A 22,926-nucleotide genomic window follows, 5' to 3' on the forward strand; every position below is an offset into this window, starting at 1 on the left:
CATCAGCAATGCACAACAGTCAGTAAGCAGTTACACCAGCGGCCCCGGTGGAAATAAATTAGTAATACCAAAAGATTACCTTGACTTGGAAGAGTTCCAGTGTTGTGTTGGAAAGTCATAGCCAGCTAGCTAACATAGCATCCCTCTGTTTGAGCAGGGTGTTTCAGTAGGCTAAACTAGCTAGCTGCATTTGCTAGCTAAGTAAGTGAAACTGATTTTTTTTTGTCTCTTTCTCTCTCTATTTCTCTCTTGCTGCTCCTTCATTTTGGAATAAATGTATTTGTTCAAAATTGTTCAACTATTGTCTTTCTCAACTACTTACCACATTGTATACACTGCTGCCCTAGCTAGCTGTAGCTTATACTTTCAGTACTAGATTCATTCTCTGATCCTTTGATTGGGTGGACAACATGTCACAGTTCATGTTGCAAGAGCTCTGATAGGCTGGAGGACATCCTCCAGAAGTTGTAATAATTACTGTGTACGTCTATGGAAGGGGTGAGAACCATGAGCCTCCTAGGTTTGTACTGAACGTAGCCAGAGGAGGACGGAAACTAGCTATCCTCCAACTACACCATTGTGCTACCCTAAAGGGTGCTGTTGAGGCTACTGTAGACCTTCTTTGCATAATAGTGTGTTTTAATCAGTTATTTGGTGATTATTTAGCTATCTAAAAATGATAACTTTTAAAATGTTTTACAATTTAAATTGTTATGAAATTCACTGAGGAGGATGGTCCTCCGCTTCCTCCTCTGAGGAGCCTCCACTGACATCATGGAAAGTCACCCCAAGCTTCAACATGAATACATACAAATCTTCTGCTTCCTAGGGAACAAGTCTGAACATAGGAAGCAGGGAACAAGTATAATAAGTAATCCTGCCATGCTCCGCTAGTTTACTACTGTAGGTGCTCTATAAATCTTGGCAGGTGGCTGTTATTGGCTGCCTACCTCTGTACCCGGGGCTGCAGATACAGAACACCTGGTAAGGGGAGTCCAGACCGCGGTAACATCCACCGGCAAACTGTCGCCCGCTTCCGGGCCCATCCGGACACATACAGAGCCGACAATGGTCCCCTGAACCCAGGACGGGGTCGCCATAGTAGCCATCCAGACACCTGTAGGGAAAAGACAAAAGGTGGTATCTATCACTCTATCATTCACATACATGTCTTTATTATAGACAACAACAAAACAAAGTTGTCAAGTGGCTTTATGCTACAGGGAGATTTAGGCGACCGACTGACTTCTAAGGACCAATTCTAATGCCTACCCATCCAGCCATACACCAATGAGCCACCTTAACCATTGACGCCTGACTCCTCAACCCACATTGACCCCTGGCTGACCTCTCGCAGTTGTGTCCGGTGGTCTGTTCTCGGCAGCCCAGGCATTTTCCGGAGTAGGGGTCGCACTGCTCTGTGTGGCCGTTGCAGGTGCAGAGGCGACAGTTGGGGAAGCCCCAGTGACCCGGCAGACAGCGGTCACACTGACGGCTGTATGCCCCGGGGATACACACACACTGGCCTGTGGCCTCGTGGCAGAACGCATCCTCCGATCCCTGGGGATTGCAATCACAGGCTGGGGGGAGAGAGGAGGAGGGCAAAGGGAGTGATAAGGAGCAGATTCAGTGCCTGTAATTATGCATTACTGACATGGCAGCCTTTTCATTTCAGTCAAACTTACGTCTGCAGCCACTGGGTCCAAACAGGTAGGTGGCAGGGGCACATTTGTCACAGTTCCTGCCTACCACGTTGGGACGACACTGGCACTGCCCGCCGCTGGCGGCACACACCGTGCTGAGGGCGCCCTGCGGGTCACACTGGCATGCTGGAAAAACAGAGACAGAAGGAAACGTTAGAGACAAAGTGAGGGAATGGGATTAAAAGTGAGTTGAACACACAATCTGGAATGATCTGTTCAAATGGGGGCAAGTTGCTGCTGGATACACAAGTAAGGTATTTCACTCAAACAGTTTTTAATATGGTATAGGTACAGACTGTACATAAAACCCTGGCTAACCATTTGTCTCAATATATTTTGCCTCAATATATCTTGCCTTTGACATACTGACAAAGGTTTGTTTCATTTAGGGCGACTGGGGAATTTCACCAACAACACCTTCTATATCTATCACACTGACAGGCTCACAAAGGGACCATATCCTTCTCAACAGACGTGTGGAAAGAGAGAGAGAGGGGTACCAGACATTCCATAGAGGACAGTGAGTCCATGAGTGGAGGAGAGACGAGTGAACTGGTATTCACTAGGTCGTGTCAGGGGAGGGGGATTTTAGGCAGGCATGGGAATGTGTGTGTGTGCGCGCAAGTTTAAGTACGTGCAACTGTAGAGTGTGAGTTTTGTGTCCCTATATGAACTAAACATCCCCCAAGGTTCTTCCTGAATAGCGGGTAATGATATGCTCTGAGCCAGACTCTGCCAAAGCCTGGACTCCTTCAACACTATCCTCTGAAGTCTCTATGCTGTCCTCATAAATCAAAAGACGCCTGGGACTTCTGAAACACATCTAAACCGCTGTGGCTTGGAGCTAGAATTTAAACAATAACAAAGCGGTCACCCTGTCTGTGTTTGGTAAAAAGCAGAGAGATGGGCCTGGTGAAATGTAACCACTTTAAAAAATATATTAACAGTGCTATAGATGCAAAGACTGACCGTCCATGATATAAAAACGTATAGCTGTAAGCATGTTTTGAGGCTATAACCCACTGGGCACAGATGTCAGTTCAATGTCTAGCTTTGATTTACCTTTGGTTGAGTTTGTCAACGAATGTGAATTCAGTGTGAAATCAACAAACATCACTGGATTAAAGTTAAAAGTTTGTTGAGAAAAATACTAAATGTCCTTACATTGATGACTTTTCACAAATCCAGTCAGTTTTCCATACTGATTCACCATCATCACATTGGATTTTTGTTGTTGAAATGACGTGGAAACATTGTTGATTCAACCTGTTTTTCCCCCAGTGGGACATTGTTTCTTTACATGCACATTACAAACATTGGCGTAAAACAAGCTTCTATTTTGGCTTCTGATAGGGTACGACAGTTGAACTAAGCTCATGAGGCATTTAGAAGTTCTATCCTTCAAGAATCAATGGGTATATATATCATTAATGTATGTCCAAACATGGCTGTAGCAACTAAGGATTCTAACTTTAATAAGGAGACACCACAGCAATATGAGGACCTTCAGATCTAAGGGAGGTGAACTGATCTGTGGGCTAGATTATTGCACACAGACCTTGAAGGCTGGTTTGGAGGTTCTGATCTTTATCATCTACTAAGACTGGGGTAAGACTTAAACGGGACCTACGAAACCACATTGCCTTTGTGAAGACATGTAGCAATGTGCAGAAACTACATCTGTGCAGGAGACCTCAAACAACCTCCACGTGAGACCTCAAACAACCTCCACGTGAGACCTCAAACAACCTCCACGTGAGACCTCAAACAACCTCCACGTGAGACCTCAAACAACCTCCACGTGAGACCTCAAACAACCTCCACGTGAGACCTCAAACAACCTCCACGTGAGACCTCAAACAACCTCCACGTGAGACCTCAAACAACCTCCACGTGAGACCTCAAACAACCTCCACGTGAGACCTCAAACAACCTCCACGTGAGACCTCAAACAACCTCCACGTGAGACCTCAAACAACCTCCACGTGAGACCTCAAACAACCTCCAAATGGCAATTGAGACAAGATAATGTGACTTCCACAGCTGGGAGGATTTTAAATAATATTGACAGCATTCCGAGAGACAACGAATACAAAGCCAATCAAAGCAAATCACACTTATTTCAATCCTAACAATGACTTCTCTTTACTTAGACATCTAACTACAGTACTATGTTGCAAAGTAGGTGCCGTCATATACAGTTTGGCTTTGTTATAAACGTCTTTACTTTTTGCCGACCATGAGTGAGAAAAGTTCACCTCGAAGATAGAGTATTTGGTTCTATTATATATTTGATATTATGCTATACTCTTCCATTCTAAATCAGACCACCTGTGTGAACACTTTGATACGATAGCAGGAACCCTGCATATGCTATAGCCTGTCAGTAGAGACAAGTTCTCACTCTGTCTGACAGGGAAGGAGATTTACTGCTGCGGCGGGTTGAGAAAGTTCCTCTACGGGCATTTCAGGATCCGGGAGTGTTTATAATCAAGCTACAGGTCCATACATGAGGAGATTATAGAGAGATAGAGACGTAGTGTAACTGTTGATGAGTGGCATGGGCCGGAAACCGGAGATGACTGCAATATGCCAGAGACACCGGAGGGGATACAGTACAGAATGACAGAGGAATGACAGGAAAGGAAATAAAGGGATAGGAAAGGAATGGAAACTGCTGATGTATTAGAGGAGAGACCGAGGCTTTTAGTATAGACAGTCTATGGGGAGATTGGCAATCATCATCAGTCAGAGGTGGCAAGTCAACGTTGGAATTAAATTCAGGCGTTCCAAAACAATGTCCACCACATGCAAACTTTAGGACAAAAACTAGAGTTTAATATTTTCCAGGTATTTTACAAATGTTCCATCCTGAGAATAAATCACTTTCCTACCGGTTAACCTGCTATTTCCCACCAAAACCGGAAGTGTCTTTTTAAAAGCATATTAAGAATATACAGTGCCTTCGGAAAGTATTCAGACACCTTGAACTTTTCCACAAAAGAAACAGAAATATCACATTTACATACGTATTCAAATCAAATTCAAATCAAATGTATTTATATAGGCCTTTGTACTTCCAGAGATGTTCAATTGGGTTCAAGTCTGGGCTGTGGCTGGGCCACTCAAGGACATTCAGAGACTCCAATCAAGTTGTAGAAACATCAAGGATAATCCATGGAAACAGGATGAACCTGAGCTCAATTTCGAGTCTCATAGCAAAGATTCTGAATACTTATGTAAATAAGGTATGTTTTTTATTTTTAATACATTTGCAAAAATGTCTAAAAACCTGGTTTTGCTTTGTCATTATTGGGTATTGTGTGTTGATTGATGAGGAACATATTTTTATTTAATCAATTTTAGAATAAGGCTGTCATGTAAGAAAATGTGGAAAAAAGTCAAGGGGTCTGAATACTTGCCGAATGCACTGTATATGCCGATATCAATCTTGAACAGGATTATATATTTTGGATGCAATTTGAATGGAATTGAGAGACTGAGAGAGTGCTCGCACATGCACCTATTTAAAGCAACAATATTTGCGTGATAGGCTGTTTTAAAACTCTGCTGCTCCAATTAAAAACAACCATTTTTACAAATAAAATTACAATTACAATTAAAAAATAAGGTGACCCCCGAAATCCAGATGGAGATGTGTAAATTGGCAAGCATTCGGTCTTTATGTTACTGTAGCATAGGCTACGCTGCAGAAAATGTAGAACTACCTGTCACAAGAAAAAAAGTTACCATGATGAGATGATAGGCCTACATGCCTAGTGAACTGCGCTCGATACTGAGATGGGCTGTATTTCCCCACACTGAGTGTTGATGAGTGATCATGCAGAGAGCGGTTTCTCGCAGTTATTTATCTCGGGAAAAGGGAGTGGTTTTGGGTGGTAAATCTCGGTAACCGGGTTCCAGTCATTCAACCCTAACAAAGACCTTTAGTTAAGAAACACATACATGAGCATACAAGTATGTTGAAGAATATTTAACTGTTGGGAGTGCGGTCCCATACCTTTAGCTCCCTGGTGCAGCAGAGCAGATACGCTGAAGATGAAGTTACGGCAGATGTCTGTGGACGGGGTCTTCACTACGCTCTGGCTGTTCTCCAGACAGCGGTAACGCTGGAACGTGTCCCAGGCACTGTTGGTGGCCACGTCACCTCCCACAGAACCAGTGAACATCTCCAGGTTCTTACAGTGGGGCATTAGCACAATCTACAGACGAGGAAGAGAGATACAGAAGATGGAATGAGATTTAGCATGGAGTCAGTAAAGGCTCAATCCTAATATGAAATCCGAGTAGCTGACATTTCTGCGTAAATCTACAATTGACATTGATGGGTATTTGAAGAAAGTCAGAGTTGTGTGTGTGTGGGGGGGGGGGGGGGGGGGGACAAACCGAGTCGATAAGTGTATATGGGGACTGGACGTCACTGAGTGCAGAGTAGAGCGGCAGGCTCAGACGAACAGTGTAGTTCATCCCTGCCTCGAAACACACTGGTCTGGGGAGCACCACGTATCTGAGGAGACAAGAAAAAGACGGATTTCAGAAAATAACACACACCTTTTCAAACACTCCTTTGACACACACACTAAATCTGTGTTCCCAGTGTGCTCCAGGGGAACCACCAAGGTGCATACACAGAGTATACCTAGCACACAGACAGAGGCCATCACTCACTCTCACAAGCATTTTCGCTACACTCGCAATAACATCTGCTAACCATGTGTATGTGACCAATACCATTTGATTTGACCAGTAACCCACCAGTCCCCCCTCCCACCAACACATACACACAGACAGAGGAGGCGGTGTGTGTTTACCGTGATCCGGGGTGAAGGGATATCATCTGGTTGTCGTCATCAGGCATGTTGTTGGCACAGCGACTGTCTGCTGAAATCAAACTGGGCCGCATCACCGTCATCAACACCTCCTCCCACTGGTCCGGTAACTACGCCAACACAACAGGTAAATAGACATAAACAGGTAAACAAGGGTAGGGACATGACCCCATGAAGGTGGAGGGATATGTGATATGTGCTGAGGCCGACCTGAGGCTCGTAGCGGATGAGGACGTCGTACTCCATGGAGTGAGGGATGTTGTCAATAGAGAACTCCAGGTAGGCCCCCTCGGGAACGTTGACAAAACCTATCCCTGTCCAGGTGGGGCTACGGTCCTGCGGGCGAGGTCTCTGCACTACTGTCAAACCCTGGAGGAAGAAGAGAGGGAGAGAAAAATAGAGGGTGAGAAAGACAAGAGGTGAGTAGGCGTAGCGGACATGAATCGACCATGATCACGTGATGAGGTAGACCCAGTTTCTGCCCTCGCCCCAAAAGGGAAATCCTCATGGTCTAACGGTCTAAGACGTGGTTGGTCCCGTGGGAGACCTGGGTTCATATCCTGCGTGTTAAATTGGTGCCCAATGTGGGGTGGTCTCTCATGGGGAAGGAGGATGGTGAATGTAGTGGACATGTCATGGTCACGTGATGAGGTAGTCCAGAACGCGAACTTAAAAACCAGTCTCGGCCCAAGAAGGAATTTCCTCTTCGGTCTAAGATGTTGGTTGCTCCCGTGGGAGGTCCATATCCTGCATGTTACATAGGAATCACCACTGACCCCATAGGCCTTAGAAGAAGAAAGTCAACAACCAAAGTCAAAGGTAACTCACAGGTCCAAACTTGGCGTCCTCGGCCTCGTAGGTGTAGTGGTCCAGGGCGATGAAGTAGAAGCCTGACTCCACCTGGTCACAGCGCCGGCCAAACATGTGTTCTCTACACGCACACTGACCAGTCTCCTGAGAACAGCTGGAGTCAGAGAGAGGACAAGGAGGGAATGTTACAAACCAAATTTAAAAGTTTCAACATCTGTTTTAAGACTTTTGTGGCTGTATCAGTGGTGGGAAAAGTATCCAATTGTCATACTTGAGTAAAAGTAAAGTTACCTTAATAGAAAATGACAAGCCACCCAGTTAAATACTACTTGAGTAAAAGTCTAAAAGAATTTGTTTTTCAATATACTTAAGTATCAAAAGTACATTTAATTGTTAAAATATACTTAAGTATCAAAAGTAAAAGTATAATTATTTCAAATCCCTTATATTAAGCAAATCAGACGGCACCATTTTCTATAGTTTTTTTAACGGATAGTCAGGGGAACATTCCAACACTCAGTCCGCCAGATCAGAAGCAGTAGGGATGACAAGGGATGTTCTCTTGATACGTGTGTATTGGACCATTTTCCTGTCCTGCTAAGCATTCAAAATGTAACTAGTACTTTTGTGTGTCAGGGAAAATGTATGGAGTAAAAAGTACACTATTTTCATTAGGAATGTCGTGAAGTAAAAGTTGTCCAAAATATAAATAGTAAAGTAAAGCACAGATACCCCAAAAAACAACTTAAGTAGTACTCTAAAGTATTTTTACATAAGTACTTTACACCACTGATCAAAAGAAGTATGAAGAATTTGTAAAGTAAATTGGGTAACAGACAGGCATTTAGATAAGAGAATTAGAGATGTGAACTTTGAACTCACTCGTTATTGAGGGCTCCACCCAGGTCACAGTCACATGGTCTGCAGCCATCCATATCATTGCTGAGCCCCCAGAGCTGAGGCTGTAAGACACACACACACACACACACACACACACACACACATTGTTAAAAACACTCCTTTAATGACACGTTGTTAACGACCTCCCACTATGTTTCACTGCAAAAGCTGTTTCCAAGCTGTGGACGGATGTACCAGTCTCTTTACAAGATTTACAGCCCTGGTGACGACTAAACCAAGCCACCAAAAAACACTTACAGAATGAATGTATGTAGCAGATGTGTAACTAGCTGGCTAGTGAAGCGCTAGTGGCCATTGGTGATCGTAAGTCAACCGACTCCCACATAGTGACAGGGCTAACTTTTTGGTCTCTCAGTTTGCACAGTTGACTTCGAGTACAGTGTTGTGTACAAAGTAAGTAAATCATAATCGGGTTCCTTACCATACACTGGTCACAGTCTCTCCCTGTGACCAGGCTTTTGCAGAAACAATCTCCTGAGTCTGTATGACACGGACTCCCTCCAGGAACTGTCCCCAGGGTATTACAGGTGCAGGCTGGGAAAAACAACAAAGAGTAGTTATTCCAATAAAATGCTGAAATACACAGCTTGAAAAAGCCTATGCAAGGACTTGGAAAAACCCAAGACGTGTGCGTGAATGTGCGTGTGTGTCTTTACCCAGGCAGCCCAGAGGGTGGTCACCCAGGCCATAGTGGGCCTGCTGGCACTGGTCACAGCGCTCTCCCTCCACATTGGGTTTGCAGCGACACTGGCCAGTGATCAGTCCAGACGACACATCAGTCATCCTGTCACAGATCCCGCCGTTCAGGGAGCCCACCGGATCACAGTTACATGCTACGAAGAGATGGGAATCATCAGGAACATTGAGTTAAGAATTATTATGTAAAATGGGGTATTGTGCATGGAAGTAGTGGAGTTGAAAAGCTGCAATTGTGACAAGCTAACAGGACGAAGAAAGAAATGGTCAAGGTCAATATCAATGTGAGGTATTTGATATTTTCCTCTTGATGAAGGGAATATACTGTAACTTCTGAAGGTTATTTGAAAATCTGCTTCAATAATTTGTGTGCTTAACTGTAGCTATCTACGGGCTAACAAAATTACCAAACTTAAAACAAAAGGGTAGAAAAAAAGGCTTACAAAGGAATAACGGAAGTTCTCTCACACACCACACATACACAAGGACTCCAAACACTGGAGACAAATGTGAAAACCCTAACATGCCATTTATTCACACATCAACGCAGATTGCGATGAAGTTCTCACTAGATGCTAAACTGAGGCCAGTTAGCAATCTCCAGCGGCCTACCCAGAGAGCCATGAACCGGGGGGGGGGGGGGGTGACACATGAGAAGGGTCTCTTCTACACCATACAGTGGTTTGGGATTAAAAGAAGACCACACTGCTTTGGCTGACATAGCCTCAAAGCCCAGGTGTTCTCGCTCAGATCCAGATCACAGAGGCAGGATCAAAGATCCAGATCGCAGAGCCAGATCGCAGATCCAGACGGGAGGAAGGGAAAATGTGAAACATCTATATTTCTTAAGAGGGACAGAGAGTCACAGACGAGATGAGGAGGAGTGGGGGGGTGGAGCAAAGTGGCGGAGAAGCGTACAAGGATGGAGGCAGAGGTGAAGAAACAGAGGATCAAGAGGTAGAGGAGTAATGGGGGAGAATATAACAAGGATGTATGGAGGTAGAGAGGTGAAGGCTGGGTTTGGATGGTGGGGTGTGGAGGGGAGCCGTAGAGGGGGTTGGAGTTGGAGGCTCGACCTACGTTCACAGATGCTGGGGTCGCGGATGTCCCTCTCTGGGTGCTGGTAGTAGAAAGGCTTGCACTGTTCACAGTTGTGACCCATGGTGTTGTGCTGGCACTCGTCACACACGCCGCCGCTCACATTACCCGTAGAGACGTAAACTGCCATGTCGAAGTGACACGAGCCTGAGTGCTGGTTACAGTTGCACTCTGCAGAGAGAGAGCGAGCGAGAGAGAGATGAAGGCAAGCAGACAACGTTGATTCACAGTGTTTATAAAAAGCTAGTTGGACGGTTGTTAACTGACTGAGCAGACACTGCAGCCTGTCATCACAAGCGATCAATTATAAGGGGACCACAAGCTATAATATTTCCCTCTAGTAAAAAAAAAGATATGTTAGGGTAAAGTGGCATACTTTTACAGGCGTTGGTGTTGCGTCCCTTGGCTGGTCTCCAGGGCAGCTCGTGGTAGAAGTCCTGACACTTCTCACAGTTTAGCCCCATGGTGTTGTGGTTGCACATACAGTGGCCATGGACCTTAGGAAAATCATTCAGAAATGGAGGTGAGCCACTGAATTAGACATTTACTAAGCACTTATAAGCAGCGAATATGCCATTACTTCATATCTTATTCATGTGCATAAACTACAAACACAAATAATCTATTGATATCGACCTTAAAATGATTTCACAGGCCATATTCAGGGATTAATAGTATAGTTCAGGGACCTATCAACTACTGTGCAGAGACCCAGGCCTCTGGTGGAACAGTGGTATTTGAATCAGCTTCCCTTGGCCATTATGGTCAATTACAGCTGAGATATCATTGCAAAAGCAAGGGGAAACTACAGACAAAAGGAACAGTTGCTCGAGATATCATTTTTCCTCCAGCTCTATCCGTGTATTCCCCTTCCAGGTGGCAGCAGGACATGCTTACAGTGTTGGCTAACTCACATCTGGTCTGCAGACAAATGACAATACGTTGACAGACAGACAGACAGACTCGGATCCGGTTAAAATGATTCAAACTAACAATTGAATAATAAAACCTTCAAGAAAATAGCAGATACGTGCCAAGTTTGGTGTCGTTATAACAGCCACTATGCTACTCTTATGACAGGGTTATGTAGCTTTTATGTTAGGCCTCCTCAGGCAAGGTGTTAATGTATCTAGTTTTGTTTTTAAGACATTTTAAAGTGAGGGAATCAATTTGAAAAACACTGCAAAATGACTGAGAGGAAGAGGAGAGTAAATAGGTTTAATTTCCTCTTTCCTGGTGAATCGGCTGTATAATAAAAGTGACCATAAGACAGAGTAGCCTTTCCGCAGACAGACAGACAGACAGGCAGGCAGGCAGGCAGGCAGGCAGGCAGACCGTAGCAGAGACCAAACAGGAACTGCATTGTTTGTCTTTTTCTCTCCAGAGCATACACACACAGACAAACACGTACCCACACAGACACATGTTGTCCGCAAATACACAAACAGTCTCCCAAGCACACACAGATGTACACCCACACGCTCTCGCCAACACAAACACAATTGTTCTTAAACGGCAACATACTCACACACACACACACAAAGTGCACAAACGTCCACACATAAGGAGACCTGATGAAAACTACAACAATCGTATCAGGGAGAACTCACCATGCCCTCCACTCCATCCCCAGCCCCAGCCCCGTCGACGGGAGCGCACTCGGAGGCGTGTCCGTAGCAGAAGCAGTTACCCCGGACCACCATGTCGTAGACAGCATAGTAGTACTTCTCCTTGATCTCCATGCGGGAGTCCAGCAGGTTGTCTCCCAGGGTGTGCAGCTTGGTGAACTTCACCCTCAGGTTGGTGATCTTCAACATGTCTGAATCGTTCGGAGACATGTGTTAGCCGTTAGCTTGTAGATTATTAGCCCTGAGGTCATAATGCGTAATAATTGTGTTTTGCAGTTCTAGTTGGCTAATAGGCAACACATAGCTGGCATTTACCCCCAAAAAATGTGGAGGATCAAAAGAACAGCTTACTAGCAGATATAAACCATTAAGTACACGTATCGTCACTGGAACTTACTTTGGATTCTGGGGCTGTAGGGATCTTCAATACGGAAAGCTGGATCCAAAACCCGGAAAATGACCTACAGAGACAGTCACTGCGATTACACTCGACTTTCAATGGCTTCTTTTCTCTCAAGACATCCAGCATATTGTGTCATGTATGTTATTAGTTATTACTTAGCTACAACAAATGACTTGACATACACTGAGTGTACAAAGCATTAAGAACACCTTCCTATTTTTGAGTTGCACCCCACCCTCCTCAGAACAGCCTCAATTCGTCGGGGCATGGGCTTCACAAGGTGTCGGAAGTGTTCCACACGGATGCTGGCCCATGTTGACTCCAATACTTCCCGCAGTTGTGTCAAGTTGGTTGGATGTCCTTTGGTTGGTGGACCATTCTTGATACACATGGGGAAATGTTGAGCGTGAAAAACCCAGCAGCGTTGCAGTTCTTGACATAAACCAGTGCGCCTGGCACCTTCTACCATACACCCTTTCAAAGGCACTTAAAAATCCTTCTTTAACCTGTCTCCTTCCCTTCATCCACACCGATTGAAGTGGATCTAACATGTGACGTCAATAACATTTACATTTTAGTGATTTAGCAGATGCTCTTATTCAGGGCGACTTACAGAAGCAATTAGGGTTAAGTGCCTTGCTCAAGGCCACAGACAGATTTTTTACCTAGTCGGCTCAGGGACTCGAACCAGCGACGTTTCAGTTACTGGCCCAATGCTCTTAACCGCTAGGCTACCTGCCACTTTCACCTGGAGTCACCGGGTCAGTCTATGTCATGGAAAGAGCAGGTGTTCTTATTGTTTTGTCAACTCAGTGTATAAACCTATCATTGATAGAACTTAGACTCTCTCAAAACTCAGTAATTCAGAACACACACCTCTCCCTCTGTTGACGGCTCTATGTCGGAGTAATGCGAATCGCAGATGATGTCATCCACTTTCTGCATGGGCCCCGGGGATATGGCAGGGTATGCCGCCGCACAGTCGTATGCAAAGTAGCGGTACACCTGCCATTTCTTCCCAAAGTCAGCCGAGCGCTCGATCACCATAGCAGCAGGCCGGAAGGTCTGTCGTGGAGAAGAAACCATACTTATGCACCTCGATGATATACCTTGACACTGAGGTTACTACCAGCAATTTTACCAGGAGTACATCTGGAAAATGGCAAACTTTTTCCAAACGAACATCATTCGCTGTAATCAAAGATGACGTGCCATGAGAGAATACAGGTGTGAACTATCTAATAAAATGATATACTACAATACCATAATTACAATGAAAGTTGAGTCATACTATGTGAACATGTTGATGTTGAAAGATCTGTGAACAACAGGGGCATATTCTGGCATTTTACTTTACATCCTTCTTATGAGAAGCTAATAGCCATTGGGAATGTCTGTTACAGTACATTTATTCATAACTGGAACTTTTGTATTTGTCACACAGGATTGATGACACAGTTGAGTTCAATATTGGCTGTATTTCAAAAGTGCTTTTACACAGCATAAATAGGCTGCAATTGTGAGTAAAGTTATACAGGCCTGATCTGTGTGGAGCGAACAATCCCGGACGGGAGGGCGGTCTGTTCCACATTCCTCACGCTCACACACAGCTGGGGGATATGTGTGTGTGTGGGGGGGGGGTCTTGTGCTAATCTCCTGAGTAGACAGGCCGGCCAGCATCCCCTTACACATTACCCATGCTCCCCCACAGCGAGCCCTCTGACCCAGCATCTCCATTGGTTACCTTGAAGGTCATGATGAGGTGGGTGAAATGAAACTCCGCCTCCAAGTTCAGCTGGATGGTCACTTTCTCAAGACCTGGGGAGAAAAGGAAGAGGGGTGGACAGAGACAGAGAGGAAAAGGAGAGGGACATTTAAAAAAAGAGATGTCCAAAAATGGAAAAGGGGAGGGAGAGATAGAGGGGCCAGGGAAGAGAAAGGGTCAAAAGGCAAGTGAAGAATAGAATTACAAAATGTCATGAAGTCAGAGAGGGTGAAACGGATGGAGAGGAAGGAGAAAGAAAAACAAAAAAAATGAGTTTACAGGGTTCCACTTGAGCCAAGCATAACACAATCTGGAATGGTTAACACTACACGACACTTATCCACTCTTCCCAGTGCTTCCTCTGGACCGGAACACTTGGATTAACTCTTTGACTCTCCCTCCATAGTCTAATCATGGTTGGTTCCATTCTATGATAACAATCTCACGGCTGCCCTAAAGATTCCTGACATCCATCTTCTTTGCCACAAAACTACGCTGTGGGTTTTAAGCATAACCACTGGGCAGTTAAACAGCAAATAACAACATAACTGTTCCAAATGTCCCTATTTCTTTGGTAAAACTAATGTTAAGCGGCAATGTTTATTGAGTAGCAAAAGGAGCAACAACAAGCCACCACATGTTCCAACAGACTATGTCATGTATGCATTATGACAACATAAGGCAACTAAGAAGTAATAATACGCTTTCTAGCAACGATTGTTGAGTGTCAGTTTTACAGAGGGTTTGGGGGGAACCTTTTCTGTGCTTATGTACATAAGAGGTTGTGTTTTGGTCTGGGTCATACATGGCCAGTGTTGGAGCGGATCTAGTACGGTAATGTCTGGATTATGAATGAAAATTCCCTTCCTCTTTTCCAACCCCCATCGGTGGAGTTGGCCGCTATTCCTCTATACCAAACCTCCCCAAACTCCTATCAGATGACTTTCTGGATTCAATATCCTTGCAGCACTTTTGGGGAGTTAACTCTTTCAAGGCAAGGTGTACTTGGGATATCAAAATTCTTATTTAAAAAAGCTCCAATGCAGCCGTTTTAATTTCAATATCAAATCATTTCTGGGTCACAATTACCTTACTGTAATTGTTTTCAATTAAAATGTTCAAAAAGTAATAAAATGCTTTTTAGCAAAAAGCAATTTCTCAAGCAAGAATTTTGTAAGAACTGTGTGGGAGTCGTCTGAGTGAGGGACCTAATTGGAGGAGCCTAATGGGAGGGATATGTAACCAATAACTCTCTTTGTTATTGGTCTATTAACTGATATCGCCTGGTATTATCATAATTTTCCAAATGTCACTATTATTCCAACCTCATAGTGTGGAAATATGTCAAATATAGGGAATTTAAGTTTTTGAACGCACTGCCCATTTAAAGTTGTGGATGATTTCAATGCTCATGGCATCCCTTTGGATGAGTAATCATTAAAGGCCAAGTGCTCAGAGAAGAGGCAGGCGAGCCGAGAACGGAGAGGAGAAATAACGCAAGGAAATCAAGACAGCAGTACCAGCAGTACAGATAACTAATCCAAAGGGCTTTGACTTCTCAAACACGGCAGAAAGCTAACACATTATGATGCCCCGTCTCCTTATTAATTCAGCCACTTACTTAGATAACTAGCAAGTTAAACTTAGGGGTCGCGTTAATGCAGAATTATGCACTTTTCAAGCAGAAAAAAATATAAAACACATAAATATCTTTCTGTGTTCTTTCTTTGATAAACATTCAAAATATGTTAGCCATGCATTGTTTTAGCAAAAAAGACCTTGCTTTTTCATTGTAAGCTCATTTAATTGTGTGGCTACCACACGAATAGCTTTGCAGTTCTGTTGTCATCTGATGAAAATTATGCTATTTTCTGCCTAATGTGTTGCACTAATGTATTTTCTGTGAAGGAAAACTATACTTGCACGCCCCTGATCACTCAATTGAAGCAAAAAAAACACTGTTGACTTTCAATATAAAACACGACCCCTGTCAGCTGGACACCTGCTCCTGCTTTCTCCCATCGTGCAATTTACAAACAAACATGTGACTGGCTCAACTGTTCTGGGGAACTACGGTAAGCTTCATAATGTAAAATAATGTGACAGGTGAAATGATCAACGCAATCTGCATTATCTCCTAACGTACTGCACAAGTTGACAGCAGGTATTTATTTAAATGGGTAGCTACAAATATTGAAATGTATTGAAAAACTTCAAAAAAAGAGTTTAAACTGTAATGTATATACGGTATACCGCCCAAGCCTAGTAAGAAGTGAGAACTTCCTTACTAGCATCCATTACATGGTGTACACGGTGTGTCATCCCAACGGCCACCTAGCTAATCATTCCCAATGGGTTCATCCTGTTATTCCAAAGTTTACGACAGGTCAGCCATTACTGCTTTCTCTTTGAAGTCTTCCCTCACATTGATTAAAGCTAAGGGATTGGAGGGGGAAAATATGCCAAGAGGCGGGAGTGAGAGAGTCACCATTAATTGAACTCCTCTGCCTACTAACCCCCCACCCTTTTTTCCCACGAGAACTCACCATTCTCTGACTGCCACCAGGTTTTCAAGCGGTTGGGGGCGAATGTGGTCACGACGTTCTCCACCCGGTGGCCGGTGGTGGTGTTCACCACGCTTTTGACGTAGACGTCGGTGGAGTCACACAAAAAGCATTTCTTCTCATCCTGAAGAGACCGTGGGGGTTGGGAGAAAGAGAGAGATGAGACTGCCAGTGATGCCAAGCAGATTTCTCCCAATCGGGGACAGATAAGGAACAAAGCCCATTCATACAGAAGTGAATGAAAATGAGTTATTTTATCAAGAGTAGATATAGATGCTGAAATTAGTGATTGCGCCAAATAGGCCCTTAACTACTTTAAAAATAGGAGCCTATCTTGCCCTGGCCTCATCAGCGAATGCTTATCTGAGGCTGCTGACAATGTAGGCTTCATTTGGCCACCAGATGTTCAGAAGACACACAGTGTGTGTGTGTGTGCTTGCGAATGTGTACACACACTTAAGGGTTCAAATTCAGCACCATCTAGATATCCTTCCAGCGTCTTTTTAGCACTTCACTTGAGAAAACAACTTTACAAATTTTCTAAATCTTCTACACATCCAGACCATGAAACATTGTGCCCACAGCCACACACTAGAATTTAAATTCCATTACATATAGATGTGTTTGATAAGACATGGAACCTCCACCCTCTCTAGGATCCTGTTGGATCACAATCTGGTTTCTCTCTGCTTTAGTGGTGACATACCAGTACATTATAAAAAATTGTATTAAATTAGATTTCAATCTTAAAATGTTAGCATGCTCAGGACATACCATCCTTTAAACAGATGCACGTCATGAAAGTATTCTCAAGTAGTACATTGGATATAGGAGGATATAATACAGACCGATGCGGGTTTAGAACTACAAAGCTGATAAAATAGGAATATTTCTCAAACAAGGAAAGGTCTGTCTTTTTATGTTAGGGGAAACAAAAGCCTTTGATGGTGGCTTCTCAAGTGTCCAGGAGCGTTGACTACACAGACGGGTGTTTGAGAGTTTAGATATCTCTAGCCATGTAATGTCTGTGTCAGTAGGCTACAATGAGCCCCCATGCGTCCAAGCTGCTGGCACAGCCACTTTCAAGTCATTGAAGACGTTCCAAAACTCTTTTGTTGGTCGGAACCTCAATAATGCTGCTAGAGTAATTGTGTGACTGAGCCAGGAAGTGGTCTAGACAACTCAGAGGGTTGTGCGACTCCCAAACCAATCCTTCCCAAATCACAAACATCCCACTCCTACGCTCACATTGAGAAAGCAGGAGTTTAAAGAAAACATATCTGAAAGGAAGTATTGAAAATAAAAGGACAAGGAATATTTTGAATATATACCATTTATATATTCCACCCCCAACAGACAAGAGATTGACTGTAAACCTTAAGGTGATTATTATTAAATCTCAATGCCAAATTGACCACGGCAAGAGCGTTTTAATTTTTAGAATGAATTTATTATCCATATCTCTTAATAAGTAAATAGATTTACTGTTGCTATCGAAGTAATTCCAAAGGGTAGGTTTAAAACTTCTTCGGGATCAGTGTCCCGTCCATGGGACGGTTAAGCTAAAGTAGGCTAATGCGATTAGCATGAGGTTGTAAGTAACAAGAACAGAACATAGACATATCTGATATTGGTAGAAAGCTTACATTTTTGTTAATCTAACTGCACTGTCCAATTTACAGTAGCTATTACAGTGAAATAATACCATGCTATTGTTTGAGGAGAGTGCACAGTTTTGAACATGAAAACTTATTAATAAACAAATTAGGCACATTTGGGCAGTCTTGATACAAAAGTGTTAACAGAAATGCAATGGTTCATTTGATCAGTCTAAACCTGTGTGCATACACTGCCATCTAGTGGCCAAAATCTCAATTGCACCTGGGCTGGAATAATACATTATGGCCTTTCTCTTGCATTTCAAAAATGATGGTACAAAAAAATAGAAAAGAACGGTTTGTTTTTTCTTTGTATTATCTTTTACCAGATCTAATGTGTTATATTCTCCTACATTCCTTTCACATTTCCACAAACGTCAAAGTGTTTCCTTTCAAATGGTACCAAGAATATGCATATCCTTGCTCAAGGGCCTTAGCTACAGGCAGTTAGATTTCGATATGTAATTTTAGGCAAAAATTGAAAAAAAAGGGGACAAATCCTCTTAACAGAGTAAAATAAATGTAACCATGCTTTATAATACTTTATAAGTGATATATCATCTATTTAGGCCTATATAGCATTTTCAAAGTCATCAACAGCTATTGTTTCAATTCAACCAAGGGGTTCAACTAAAAATAGACAATAAATATAGTCCTAGGGTTTTTTACATTTAACCTTAATTTAACTAGGCAAGTCCGTTAAGAAAAAAATATTTTTTACAATGACGGCCTACCAGGGAACAGTAGGTTAACTGTCTTGTTCAGGGGCAGATGGACTGATATTTACCTTGTCAACTTGGGGATTTGATCCAGCAACCTTTTGGTTACTAGCCCAATGCTCTAACCACTAGGCTACCTGCCGCCTCTGGCTTTCAAGCTTTGGTTGATTTAAAATGTAATCTTCAAGTTAATTATTAATATGTTGGATTCATGTCTCCATCGCAACCAAAAATGTAAGTTATATAATAGGACTAAATCAAATCAAACTTGTTTTAAAAGTGCATTTAAGGTTTGATTTGGTTCTATTCATTCAACATATCATTATTTTTTATATATTTTTTTCACCTTTACTTAACCAGGTAGGCTAGTTGAGAACAAGTTCTCATTTGCAACTGCGACCTGACCAAGATAAAGCATAGCAATTCGACACATACAACAACACAGAGTTACACATGGAATAAACAAAACATACGGTCAATAATACAGTAGAAAAATAAGTCTATATACAATGTGAGCAAATGAGGTGAGATAAAGGAGGTAAAGGCAAAAAAAGGCCATGGTGGCAAGGTAAATACAATATAGCAAGTAAAACACTGGAATGGTAGATTTGCAGTGGAAGAATGTGCAAAGACATATCATTAATATCCATGTTTGCTGTGTTCTAGTGTACTATGTTATATACTGCTTTCTTATTCTTGACACTTCTCCCAGTCATATTTAAGATTAGAATTACCTTTCTAGGCGTTCTGATACTTCTAGCTTGGAGTTGAATTTTTTTGATAACATAGCTACAGTATTTCACTTTTTAATGTGTATAGTATTTCTTACTAGGTGTGTCCAATCAATTTTGTAACCACTCCCTCTTCAAATTAGGGCTAATTGGAAAAGCTGTTCAAAAGAGGACATTGTATTATTTCTTTGTACTCCCTGACGAAGGTAATGCAGCCGAAGCACGTCATATTTTTAAAACCTTGTTTCTATTGAACATGCCATACAGATAAAGGCATTTTAATTGCCTTGGTCCTCCTTTCGTTTGATGACCAATTTACCCCTTTTACCAAAGAGCACATTCTGTCTACCAAAATGTACTATTGTGTACCTTAGTAGCGCTTCCCTTCCTCCTCTTTCTACATATCAATAATACATTTGTAAACAAACTGGATATTGAATTGTGTTTGGTTGTCAACGCAACCAAATATCAACATTCGAAGAACATGTAGGCTATCTTCTGCTTGAGTAGTTCTATCTGTGCCACTGTGAAGGTTTGGCTTTAATTCCAGTTTGTCAACAAATTAATAATTGGTATGTTGGATTCATGTATGCATCTCAACCAAAAATCTAAGTTAATGAATATAAGCCAGTGGCTCAGATTAAACTATTCAAGCATTAGATTCATCTCCTTTAAATGTTGATATTTGGTTGCGTTTAACCAAATACAATTCAATATTACTTTTGTAATACAGTAAATAGCCTAAAGTTAAGGCTATCTCACAAACTAATGTAACTGTATTTATTCAACCGTAAAATAAGAAACATATCCATGGTCACGTTTAATGCACAGCAATGTGTACACGGCGGTAGCCCTGTTCTAAAATGCATACAACACATACGAGCGGTTCCATAGACCGAGATGGAAATATCTGTTAGAAATGTAGAAAGAGGAGAGATCTAAAGATGCAACAACTATAATGGGTTGCTAATATGACTAGGATGATGCCTTTGGCTGCTAGACAATGAAAGAAAGTTAATTTTAAAACCCGTAGAACATGAGAACGCATATAATGTTTCTATGGTGGGATCTAGTCTAGGCTACTTTGAAGCAAGGTAAGAAATGCCTCATAATATGAACTAAAATGTCCAGGTTTCAAACAATCAAAGAACAGGAAAAATATAGAGATGCTAATGATAGGCCTAACAGTCTTCTGATAGATGGAAAGGCTTTGCCAAAAAATCTTCTCAATTAAATGTTAACTAGCTACAAAGTAGCCTAACCTGGCAGAATTATATAATGATTATTTGCATCAATCCAGTGGGCATTTGTTTAGCAAACTCCATGTCTTGCACTACAGAAACGCTAACCAAACAACAGTGCTAGGTGCCTGCACACTTGAATTAAAGGTTAACTACACCATTCCCCGTAGACGTCAAAAGTGGTCCCCTGATGTGGTTTAAGCATTGTAGTGGACTTAGAACATCCAATTTGTTGTTTTTCCTGTTAAAAAGTGCGACTGAAAGCGAAAATCTATGAGTATACCCACTTCTCCAGGCACTACTACACCATTGCTTATCTCCCTCGCTACTACAGGCATTAACTCCAACTGCTGACACCACAAACCACGAGAGCTTGCTTGTGATGAATATGGTAGCTACTATCCAAGCTAACTTCACTTAACGCGCTGGTGCCACTATAACAATAACGGAGCCTTTTGATAGTCTTACTGTATTAGGTGTTCACTGTTGCCAACTTGTCATAACAATATGAGTATGATTCAAAGCCTAGAGTTAATTAAGTCTATAGGCCTATAATAACACACTGGGCCTAGTTCAAATAAGTTATTTATTGTGCCAGACACATTTACCTGTAAATGACTGACGATACAGAACGTCTCGGGCCGGTGGAGGCCACATGTGGAGTTGGTGGAGAGTTGGTGTGCTCTGCCAATGAGAAGGTCTCCGGTAGCCGGGTAGCAGCTCCCCTCCGTGCATACATCGCTGAACTCGGGTATGCCTACCTGGGCAAGGACGCACGCCCCTGCGGCTATGCAAAGAGGAGGCAGATTTGAACAATGAAATGTATTCAGGCAAGGTTGTTTTGAGTTCTTTTTTATTATCAAATATCTCGAATGAAAGTATAGGAATAGGCTACATTAGCCCACTCTCTTAAAGTGCTCAGAATGGTGTACCTATGCTAGGCCTACATAATAAAACAGTTTTTGTTGTTGTTGAAAACACAAGCCTATGAGCCTTTGATTTAGGCTATATTAATGTCACGTGCGCTAAGTTCTTTAATTGTCTCGTGCTGAGTTTATAAACAAGAACAAGATGGTTCACAGTAAAACAAAAAGCCAAACCACTCCACAATAACATTTAATCAAATTGTGAAGCGTTTACCATTCAAACCTTATAAGAACTAATGTCCCTATAGGAATATACAGTATTTTATGAATGACTTGCAACGTTATTATGTTCTTTCAGTTGACTCAATGTTGGCCATGCGTTCTTAAGAAAACATTTGAAAAATTGTAACTTACATAGCATGGTCGCAATCTGAAATATAAACATTTTTGTTGATATTTCCACCTCTTCTGTTGCGGTCCTCTCATGTGGGACTTTGTGTGGTTCCTTATAGTATAGTTTTGCGCCCCTCCTTTTTTCTTGTCGCGACTGGAACAAACTGAGTTTTTTTCTTCCCCTCTCCTCAAGCATGCGCACAGTAACTAGCCCTCCCCCTATTCAATAATCCCAGTTCAGTCAATAAAGTAAAAACCACCAAACTCCAAGTGCTCATCAACTTGTAAAATATGTTTAACTACGAATTACATAGGAGTTAAATCATTAAGCCTAGCCTCGGGTTATCTAAAATGTGGCGGATTATTTGTAGCAGAAGGATTATGCTGACAGCATCTCACTCTGCACACATTGAGAGAACTTTCAAAACACACACACACACCATTTCATGGGATTGTGAAATGGTTCTCTCTTAGATACTAACCCCCATCTTTACCTACTCATCTAGAACAAAGGACGATTCTCCACCAAGGCAGGAAGCTACCCTATGTCCCTAGGCACAGGTAAACTAGGGGGTACATCTAGGTACCGAAGCTATTCTACAAATTTACTGGAGGGAAATTAGGTAAAGAGAGCCTTGAACAGTGAGTTTCCCTCCACCAAGCGGAACTTAAAAGTATGTACCACCACTTATTACCCTGTTATTGGAGCTAGCCATTGAATCTCAAATTGTAACGTTTTTCCTTGTAACTTTCCTGTGCAGTTGTTGGTAATGACAGGTTAGCACCAAAGACTGAACTATCACCTACAGTGAATAACCTACCACCATAATTACATAACACGGTGTGTTGCTGCAAAAGCTCAGATGGCTGGAGAAGAAAC

The 22,926-nt window shown here is 42.5% G+C and overlaps 1 protein-coding gene across 1 annotated transcript in view; it reads right to left on the reverse strand.

Annotated features, from left to right (window-relative positions):
* LOC129866744 (laminin subunit beta-1-like) overlaps positions 1 to 22,186 on the reverse strand; it is a 34,629-nt gene extending 12,443 nt beyond the window's left edge. Inside the window, exons 1-20 of the mRNA XM_055939586.1 lie at positions 22,068 to 22,186; positions 21,396 to 21,574; positions 16,421 to 16,562; positions 13,854 to 13,927; positions 12,986 to 13,174; positions 12,104 to 12,167; positions 11,689 to 11,897; positions 10,455 to 10,575; positions 10,061 to 10,249; positions 8,941 to 9,117; positions 8,706 to 8,818; positions 8,246 to 8,325; positions 7,382 to 7,517; positions 6,764 to 6,922; positions 6,536 to 6,663; positions 6,111 to 6,231; positions 5,725 to 5,926; positions 1,686 to 1,829; positions 1,349 to 1,580; positions 951 to 1,117 (exon numbers count right to left, since the gene is read on the reverse strand). Of these exons, the coding sequence (XP_055795561.1) occupies positions 951 to 1,117; positions 1,349 to 1,580; positions 1,686 to 1,829; positions 5,725 to 5,926; positions 6,111 to 6,231; positions 6,536 to 6,663; positions 6,764 to 6,922; positions 7,382 to 7,517; positions 8,246 to 8,325; positions 8,706 to 8,818; positions 8,941 to 9,117; positions 10,061 to 10,249; positions 10,455 to 10,575; positions 11,689 to 11,897; positions 12,104 to 12,167; positions 12,986 to 13,174; positions 13,854 to 13,927; positions 16,421 to 16,562; positions 21,396 to 21,574; positions 22,068 to 22,098 (2,857 nt within the window). The 5' untranslated portion in view covers positions 22,099 to 22,186. The remainder of the gene's footprint in view (positions 1 to 950; positions 1,118 to 1,348; positions 1,581 to 1,685; positions 1,830 to 5,724; positions 5,927 to 6,110; positions 6,232 to 6,535; positions 6,664 to 6,763; positions 6,923 to 7,381; positions 7,518 to 8,245; positions 8,326 to 8,705; positions 8,819 to 8,940; positions 9,118 to 10,060; positions 10,250 to 10,454; positions 10,576 to 11,688; positions 11,898 to 12,103; positions 12,168 to 12,985; positions 13,175 to 13,853; positions 13,928 to 16,420; positions 16,563 to 21,395; positions 21,575 to 22,067) is intronic.
* Between the last annotated feature and the right edge of the window lie 740 nt (positions 22,187 to 22,926).

Source organism: Salvelinus fontinalis, chromosome 12, assembly GCF_029448725.1.
Source record: "Salvelinus fontinalis isolate EN_2023a chromosome 12, ASM2944872v1, whole genome shotgun sequence".
Taxonomy (NCBI): domain Eukaryota; kingdom Metazoa; phylum Chordata; class Actinopteri; order Salmoniformes; family Salmonidae; genus Salvelinus; species Salvelinus fontinalis.